At 39.2% G+C, this 9853-nt stretch overlaps 1 protein-coding gene across 2 annotated transcripts in view; it reads right to left on the bottom strand.

The window, feature by feature from the left end:
- Window positions 1-233: 233 nt before the first annotated feature.
- The window catches only part of FASN (fatty acid synthase), a 71757-nt gene continuing 62137 nt past the window's right edge, over window positions 234-9853 (bottom strand). The window contains exons 37-42 of one of the 2 annotated variants that reach the window (XM_039344290.1): window positions 7699-7887; window positions 7106-7327; window positions 5582-5802; window positions 5143-5241; window positions 4725-4976; window positions 234-1781 (exon numbers count right to left, since the gene is read on the bottom strand). In XM_039344290.1, the coding sequence (XP_039200224.1) occupies window positions 1644-1781; window positions 4725-4976; window positions 5143-5241; window positions 5582-5802; window positions 7106-7327; window positions 7699-7887 (1121 nt within the window). In that variant the 3' untranslated portion in view covers window positions 234-1643. The remainder of the gene's footprint in view (window positions 1782-4724; window positions 4977-5142; window positions 5242-5581; window positions 5803-7105; window positions 7328-7698; window positions 7888-9853) is intronic. The other variant, XM_039344280.1, reaches the window with a different exon arrangement.

The following is a 9853-nucleotide window of genomic DNA, read 5'->3' as shown; positions in this document are numbered from 1 at the left end:
ATGTTAGCCTCATTCTGCTATTGGAAGCGAAGGCAGTTAGAGCTTTCAAATTGTAAAAAATATTGTGGCATAAGTTTTGTTTTTACCAGCTTTAAATATTAAAGGAAATGGAAGACACAGATTAAGGAAAACATGTTTGTGTAGTCAATCAACCACTCTAACCTGAATAAATTGAGATCTATTTTTCTTCAAAAAAAGAGGAAGAAATGTAAAAATAGACAATGAACAATATGGCAGATTTAAAGTGTTTAATTCAAGAACAGCTGCAGAAAAAAAGATGCATAGAGTTTTTCCTAATGTAAACATAAAAAGGAGGGAAAGCACAAACACAGTGGACAGATTTTTTTTTTCATTTTTCATTTCAAAGAACTTCTTAACAACTAAAAGCATGCATCTAGCTGCATGTCCACAGAGGATGGGCTAGCCAACTCATTCTCAGCAAGTATGAAATGTGTGTGCCCTGATGCTAGTAAAATAATCCAGCTGAGAAACTGGACTCAAAAGAGTTTGGAGAGGCACTACAGTTCCTCTCATTGCTGGTTTTTCAGAGTATCTCCACTGTATCATTATTGCAGCAGAAATGCACTGACTCTTCTACAATTATCTCCAACACAAAAGAGGCAAAAATAAAAGAAGAAATGTAATCAACTCCAGTAATTTTAAATTATTTTTTACATAGGAAGTTTTGCAGATATTGAAAATTATTACCAAATTCTGCTTGAAAAACGGGGAAAGAAGGATTCAGATTCTTGTCAACAAGAAACTCTGTAAATCACAATTATTGAAGTTGCAAAGAGGAAATAAACAAACTAAACCAAAAGCATTTTGGGGAAATGTTTATGTTGGGCTTGGAAGATTGTATATACTTGATTTATGCATTCCCAAATAAGTGAGAGGAAGTATTTAAAGTTTTGATTTCACTCTTGGCCAAAAAAGCATGTCATTATACATGCCCAGAATTACCATATCCTTACATCAGAACCTGAATAAAAGTTTGGCAATTTCGCAAAAGCCCAGACTAAGCAAAGCAGAGAACGGCTTTGCTTGTGTGGGGAACCTACCTTTCCCTCTAAACGGCGTGAGTTTAAAACAAAATGTTATTTTATTTTATTTTATTTTTTTAAAAAAAGATCAAGCAGGAAAAAAATATACTCCTAAGTGGAGTATTTCATTCTTATTGTTTAGTCAGTTACAAATTAAAACAACGCACTTCTAGTAAAATAATAATGCAATAAATACCTAGACTATTTCAAGTTAAAAATAATAGGTACAAAAGAGCCTCAGTGGAATTAATGTACTGTTATTGCTACAGACTGACTCTTCACAGACATTGGTGTCTCCAAAATCAGTTGTAGCTTCCATCCTTGGTCACTGGACTTGGTTAATTCCATTTTATCCTTTGGAATACTTCTAGACAACAATACAATACAATACATAGTACAACACACACATACACATGTCTGCTCCTAATTTTGTTTCTCTGCCAAAGGATGTAAATTGTTGCCATCAGAATTGTTCCTTGCAACTGCGCAACAAGAATGTTGCTGTACTGGAGAGAGATGCTGATCAAGAAGACGTCCTAGGCTTGGCTGTAGAGCAGATGACAAAGTTCTTAGGGGTTGTTATCGAGCCTTCAGAAGCACCTAGCCTTCTCGAACACTGTCCCGAGATTCTGCTAATGAGCTGTGAATGATCCCGATGATAGACTCAACGCCTTCTCCCTCTAGGACAGTACGATGGTCTCCTTCAACAACATGGACAAACACCTTCCCATCACAGACCTGCAAAGGGTGTAAAGACGTAGAAGAAAACATTACACGTTTTAGCCAGCAATGCAAGCTTGAGGTCTTAATGTCCTTCTCTTGTAATATTGGCTCCTTTTTGTAGATTATTTCTTTCCTTGATTTCTTTCAATCAGTCACAACAAAAGCAAGGTCTTTTTGTTCCTGTTTCTTTCACATATCCATTCTTAGAAACCATTAATCTGTATTTAGGGATTGGGATAGAATGAAGATCACGTGAAGTATTAATACCACTTTACAATGCCTTGGTAAGGCCACACTTGGAATACTGCATCCAGTTTTGGTAAAAAAGATGTTGAGACTCTAGAAAGAGTACACAGAAGAGCAACAAAGATGATCAGGGGACTGGAGGATAAAGCATATAAGGAACGGCTGCTGGAACTGGGTATGTCTAGTTTAATGAAGGATGAGGGGGGACATGATAGCAGTCTTCCAATATCTCAGGGGATGCCACAAAGAAGAGGGAGTCAAGCTATTCTCCAAAGCGCCTGAAGGCAGGACAAGAAGCAACAGGTGGAAACTAATCAAGGAGAGAAGCAACCTAGAACTAAGGAGAAACTTCCTGATAGTTACAACAATTAACCAGTGGAACAGCCTGTCTCCAGAAGATGTGAATGTTCCAACACTGGAAGTTTTTAAGAAGAAATTGGACAGCCATTTGTCCGAAATGGTATAGGGTTTCCTGCCTGAGCAGGGGGCTGGACTAGATGACCTCCAAGATCCCTTCCAACTTTATTATTATTATTATTATAGATCATCGCACAGTTAGCCAGATGTTCAGACTGGATTTGGCATTTTGTCTACCTATCGAGTCCTTACCCAGGACCTGGGATAGGCAGATGTGGATGTTTGATGGTATTACAGACATCGTCGCAGGATGGAAGCAGTTCCTAGTAGGGCCACCTTTTGCAATTATTATTATTATTATATATGGATCATCGCATAGTCAGCCAGATGTTCAGACTGGATTTGGCATTTTGTCTACCTATCGAGTCCTTACCCAGGACCTGGGATAGGCAGATGTGGATGTTTGATGGTATTACAGATATCGTCGCAGGATGGAAGCAGTTCCTAGTAAGGCCGCCTTTTGCAATTGCCTAATAGCGAATTTGTCAATGCCAATGGTGTTCAAGTGGTGCTCCAGTTGTTTTGGGATTGCACCCAAGGAGCCTATGACTATTGGTACTACCCTTGCTTGCTTTTGCCACAGTCTTTCTATTTCTATTTGTAGGTCTTTGTATTTTGTTATCTTCTCCAGTTCTTTCTCGTCTATTCTGCTGTCTCCAGGCACTGCCACGTCCACTATCCAGACTTTTTTGTCTTTCTTATCGACAATTGTTAAGTCTGGGGTGTTATGTTGCAGGTGCTTGTCTGTTTGAATTCTGAAGTCCCAGAGCAGTTTAATTTTATCATTTTCTATGACTTTCTCTATTTTATGATCCCACCAGTTTTTGCTTACAGGCAAATGATATTTTTTGCAGATTTCCAATGCACCATTGTTGCTACTTTGTCATGCCGCTGCTTGTAATCAGTCTGTGCAATCTTCTTGCAACAGTTTACCAAGTGGTCCACTGTTTCTTCAGCTTCTTTGCATAGGCGGCACTTACTGTCTGTTGCTGTCTTCTCAATTTTGACTTGTATGCATTTGTCCTTAAGGCTTGGTCTTGTGCAGCCAGAATTAGTCCCTCGGTCTCTTTCTTCAATTTTCCTGCTCTTAGCCATTGCCAGGTTTTATTATTATCTGCTTTCCCAGCTATTTTTTTCATGTATTGGCCATGTAGTGCTTTGTCTTCCCATGCCTCTATTCTGTTCTTCATTTGGTCTTTCTTGTAGGACCAGTTTGGTCTCTCCAGTAGTTAGTAAACCTTCCTGATATACTAATTTCAGTGCATCTTCATCATTGTTCTTCAGATATTCTTCCAAAGCCATTTTTTCTTCTTCAACCATCTGATGTACTTGTAGCATTCCACGCCCACCTATTTGCCTTGGTAGATAAAGTCTATCAATGTCACTGCGTGGATGAAGGGCATGATTCATTGTCATTATTTTTCTGGTCTGCCTATCCATTGCTTTTAGTTCTGCTTGAGTCCAGTCCACTATTCCAGCTGTGTACCTAATGACTGGGATTGCCCAGGTGTTGATTGCCTTTATGGTATTTCCTCCATTGAGTTTGGACTTTAAGATCTTCTTCACTCTCTTGATGTATTCACTTCTAATCTTTTTCTTGACTTCATTATTATTATTATTATTATTATTATTATTATTATTATTATTATTATTATTAGTTATAGCTATATTTAGCTATATGTATAGCTAAATATAGCTATTACTGGGTATATCATAGCTATATTTGCAAGAAATCAATACAGAGAGTGGCATCATATGCATTTCTAGCTGGTTCAAAATCTGGCAATGATGGAAGAGTACCAAAAAAGGGCAGGAGGAAAAAAGATATCCCATCCTGTGATTCAATCTAACTTTATTGATGAAGAGAGGATCTTTTTTTTTAACTAATTATTTTTCTGAACACTTTTAAGATAAGCTTTGGTATGATTGGCAGTCACCTAAATGCTTGCAATTATTCCATTTTGGGAAATATGGCTGTTAAGAATGAAAAGTGATTGATTGTTCTTGAAAATCTCTTAAGCACTTCAGATTAAGAGTTCACAGTGATTTTGTATTCTAAAATTCTTGGCTATCTAACTTGGTTAAAATAAGTTAAAAGTTAATACACTATTATTTTGGGAGAATCATGGTATTCAGTAGGAGACAGGATGATGGATCAACATTTATACACGCTAAATCAATATGACTTATTCCTACATGTAACACATCAGAAATGCAGCTGATATTTCTTTAAGATGAGAAAACTTACTAAGTGAAAAACCACATAATTGTGGTCATGTAATTTTTCAGACTAACCTCTGAAAGCCTGTAGTCTCCTCCAAGACCTTCTCCATACTCATTGTGGGTCTTTGCTTTCAATAGTGTCACATTGCCGTGATATTTGGATTCTGGTACATACTTGTCTGCTGCCTTTAGTTTGTTGTAAAAGGAAACAGCAGCAAAAGTGAGTGTCTTGTGACTGACATCTTTGTGATTTTGAATAATCAGGTCTGCAGCAGCATTAGCACGAGCTTCCAAATTTGGTAAGGGCAAAAGAATCTCCAGCAACTGCAAATAGTACAGATAAATATATCAATCAATCGATCGAAGTGTTACTACAAAATACAGTGTATTTATTAAAGGGAACTAACACACACCCACACTTATGTAAATACATTTATATCTACATGCACACATACATTATATAACAGTGAACAGTATCAACCACCATTACCTTATTGTACTCCATGCCAGAGAACTGCTGGACAAAGGCACACATTGCTGCTGTCTCTGTTTCAGCTTCATTTCCTGGGGTTAGCTTGGCTCTGTAACTCTGGGAATGATTCAAAAGACAATTTTCACAACAAGAATTTTAAACACACAGAACATAGTGATAAAACCCAAGAATTACAATTATTAGGAAATCACACACAAGATAAAAGGCTTGAGATAATATCTAATAAGCATGAACTGTCCCAGAACAGACTATTTTCCAGAGAATCCCGTGCCAAACAATGAGGTAACAATTGAATATTATGGTCACCAATTTGTATTACAGGAGGCGATGTTGGAATAGGAAATGAATTCATCCCATAAATGGACTGCTGGGTACACGCACAACAAAAGAGGTGTGTACTACTACTGATCTGCCAAGTGGCCCTGGACTCTCTTACCTGAGTATGTGCTGCTACGTAGGAGTGAGAGCCATCGAACAGGAAGAGGCTATTGGGCAGGTAGGTAGGACTTTGCTGAGCTTGGAGCTGACAACACATTTCAAAGGCAACACAGGCACCAAAGGAGTATCCAGAAATTCGATAGGGACCTTTTGGTTGCACCTCTTTTATGCAGCTAATGTAATAGGATGCCAGGCTCTGTATACTGTCCAGTGGAGCAGCTAGAGATAGAAAGCAACAAAGTTAAGAAAAAGAGTCAATTAGCACATTTATAATCTCACAATAACAATCCAAGCCAGCCTAATAGGAATTTTAACAGAATGACAGAGTTGGAAGGGACCTTGGAGGTCTTCTAGTCCCACCCCCTGCTCAGCCAGGAAACCCTATACCATTTCAGATAAATGGTTGTTCAATCTCTTCTTAAAAACTTCCAGTGTTGGAGCATTCACAACTTCTGCAGGCAGGTTGTTCCACTGATTAATTGTTGTCCTGCCTTCAGGTGCTTTAAAGAATAGCTTGACTCCCTTGACTCTTCTCTGTGGCAACCCGAGATATTGGAACACTGCTATCATGTCCCCCCTCGTCCTTCTCTTCATTAAACTAGACATACCCAATTCCAGCAGCCGTTCCTTATATGCTTTAGCCTCCAGTCCCCTAATCATCTTTGTGCTCTTCTCTGCACTCTTTCTAGAGTCTCGACATCTTTTTTACATCGTGTCAACAAAAACTGGATGCAGTATTCCAAGTGTGGCCTTACCAAGGCATTGTAGAGTGGCATTAATACTTCATGTGATCTTGATTCTATCCCTGTTAATGCAGCCTAGCACTGTGTTGGCCTTTTTGGCAGCTGCAGCACACTGCTGGCTCATATTTAGGTGATTGTCCACTAGGACTCCGAGGTCCCTCTCACAGTTACTACTATTGAGCAAGGTACCCCCTATACTATAGCTGTGCATTTGGTTTTTCTTGCCTAAATGTAGAACCTTGCTTTTTTCACCATTGAATTTCGTTTTGTTAGATAGCGCCCAGTGTTCAAGTCTGTCAAAATCCTTCTGTATCTTAAATCTTAAGCCTATCTTCTCGAGTGCTGGCTATTCCTGCCAACTTGGTGTCGTCTGCAAATTTGATGAGTTCCCCATCTATCCCCCAATTCAAATCATTCATGAAGATGTTGAAGAGCACTGGGCCCAGAAAAGAGCCCTGGGGTATCCCACTACACACTTTCCTCCATGTAGATGCAGTTCCATTGAGGACCACATGCTGAATACGGCCAGTCAGCCAGCTATGAACCCATCTAGTGGTGATGCTGTCTAACTCACATTTTTCTATATTTTGAAGAAGTAGGTTGTGGTCTACTTTATCAAATGCCTTACTGAAGTTCAATTTTGATAAAACAAAGAAGATGTTCAGTTGTCTCCCTCTGCTTATAATTTGTTTTTTGTTTAAATTAAATCTTTACATCTCAGCAGTGAATTATCGCGTGGAGATTGTGGATTCGATAAATGTGTTAAATACAACAGCTACCTTCAGTACACTGAAGCCCATAGCTTGGTATGTGGAGCTTTGAGGCAAGGGTGTTGAAGACAGAGATGGATCCCTCAATGGGATGAATAAGGAAGAGTGGAGACTCAGTGTTCTTGACTTCATTGAGCGGTACCATTGTTGGTCCATCTGGATTAACCAAGAGACTATTCAAATCCACATTGAGTTGCTCAGTTTGACCGCCTTTGGTTTCCTGGGATAATACTAAAGACAAGATATAGACACATTCACACAGTGAAATACAAGGTTTATAAGATGGTCTGGCACAAGTCTAAATATATTTTTTTTAAACTTTAACTTGTGAAGCACTAGGATCCAAACCAACTCTGATTCAGAAATTCAGGTCAGGGTCAAGAGGCCACATGAGAAACTAGGACTATTGTAGAGGGCTGAACCAATAGGGCTGTGAAGGTGCTTAGGCATGCATCCATGCACATATTTAAACTGGAAAAAAAATAGCAAGCGTCTTCCAAATAAAAGTAATCCACATGGGCTGGACAGGGTCAACCAAAGAGTTGGATGTGGCCTGTGGCTACAAAATGCCCAGGTCTGTCTAGTTAAGTATACATACTTACTGTCCTGAGTCCCAGATTTAGAAGAAAATTCCCGTAGTTTGTTAATGGTAAGCAACCGTACATCTCTCATTGGCATGACAATATCATAGTCCCGCTCCAGAGTCTGGCGGACTTCGACTCCCATCAGGGAATCCAAACCCAAATCAGCCAGAGAGGTGTCAGCATTCAGACTGTTCACATCACGGACACCTGAAGGAAAAAAAAAAAAAAAGCTTGCTTAATGTCATATGGGCATGGCCCTTTTAGGCTGTCTCTTCTAGATTTAGCACTTGTTTGACAGCTTTCCTCACGTTACTGACTTGGCATCTTTTGCTGGGATTGCTATTATATAATTCTAATTGCTCAACTCTTTATGGAATGCGTGAAATATGATTTGAGTTATTTATGAGATACAGGGCAGCTGTTTTTAGGCAATACTTAAAAATACAATTATTTCAGTACACTCAGCCACATTTCAACTATATACATTCTGCAGATCATTTTGTTTAAAATTTAACCAGGGTGTGGAATTGCAAAGAAAAGTCATTAACCCATGAGAGAAGTCATCTGGAGATGTGATGCCTCGGTGGATTCAGAACCAAAGGGATGGTTTGCTGCACTGCATAACCTTTTCTGTACTACCCCACTTCTTCTCTGTCTTTGCAATCCACATAGGTACACAGACAGCTTAAGAGAAACTTCAGAGCTGCCTGTTCTCAGACGACATGACATCAAGCCCTCAGGTTTCCATCCTAGCTTTTAGAAATGATGGGACTTGCAAACCAACAGATGCCCCCTGAGCCACTAGGGATGAAATAGAAATGTATACGAAGTGGATACAGATGAATGCAAAAGAGCCCGATTACCAATAATGAATTAATAAAGATAAAATAAAAAGTGAAAGCTCAGTAATTGCTATATACATAAACAACATTTGCCATGGCACAACGCAGGGCATTATCCCCCATCCAAAAGTCGTATCTTGACTGTGACTCATGGAAAACAAAGCAATACCACTGCAGCAAGTGAGACAGAAGGGAAGGGAGGGCTGGAAAGGGGAGAATGGGGAGGAGAACATCTTGCTTTCTCAGCAAAAAAAAAAAAAAAAAACCTCCTTGCCTTTTAAAAAATCATGACTAGCATTTAAATCATGTTGCAACATGAGCAGCTGGAAAGCCTTAACTATTTCAGCAATTAACCATCCCTTTCATTTGTAACTTCCTACTAAGTCATTTTATATTAATTTCTTATTTTAGAAACTCCAGCCCGTGCTTGTTCTTTATAGATAATTTGTGGTGTTATTTTGATTCTGCGCTTTCAGTTTCAGTGTCTCTATAGTATTTTCTGCCTTCTTTTACCTTTTAAAGAAGAGAGAAGCACTATATCAGTTCAAATCTTTAAAACTCTACAGGCACTCCTCTGCATTGTTCTGATTTCTCTTTCTCCCACATCTACTCCTACTTGATGTACAACAACCTCAATTTGTCCATCCGCAATTTAGTAACATCTTCAGTGCTAATCCCTATGGACACTTCTGCAGAAGCTCTCCAACTCTGTGAAATCATCTTCAGAAAATAACATGCCTGACTTCGTAATGGTAGAAGGTATGGTTAAAGAGGGAGTCAAGCTATTCTCCAAGGTGCCTGAAGGCAGGACAAGAAGCAACGGGTGGAAAATAATCAAGGAGAGAAGCAACCTAGAACTAAGGAGAAACTTCCTGACAGTTAGAACAATTAACCAGTGGAACAACCTGCCTCCAGAAATGGTGAATGCTCCAACACTGGAAGTTTTTAAGAAGAGACTGGACAGCCATTTGTCCGAAATGGTATAGGGTTTCCTGCCTGAGCAGGGAGTTGGACTAGATGACTTTCAAGGTCCCTTCCAACTTTATCATCATCATCATCATCATCAAATTAGGATCACATTATACCTTGCAAACAGCTATATGAAATTATGGAATAACAGCAATGGATTGTGTGAAAAAAGGGATAACAATAACACCGAAGCCATGTACAGAACTATTTTGAATCTACAATCAACCTACTTAGCGTATAATACATATTTTCCCCTTTTGAGATGACATGCCTCCTCTGTCACCAATCCGGTCCTCTGGCTCACCAATCACTCCGGGGTCAGGGGTCAGATAGCCCTGACCTTGCTGTTCTTTAGGAAAGCC

Source organism: Crotalus tigris, unplaced genomic scaffold, assembly GCF_016545835.1.
Source record: "Crotalus tigris isolate CLP2741 ecotype Arizona unplaced genomic scaffold, ASM1654583v1 scf7180000017551.9496454, whole genome shotgun sequence".
Lineage (NCBI taxonomy): Eukaryota > Metazoa > Chordata > Lepidosauria > Squamata > Viperidae > Crotalus > Crotalus tigris.
Note: the sequence above shows the minus strand (reverse complement) of the source record. Positions and strands in the feature narration are given on the sequence as shown.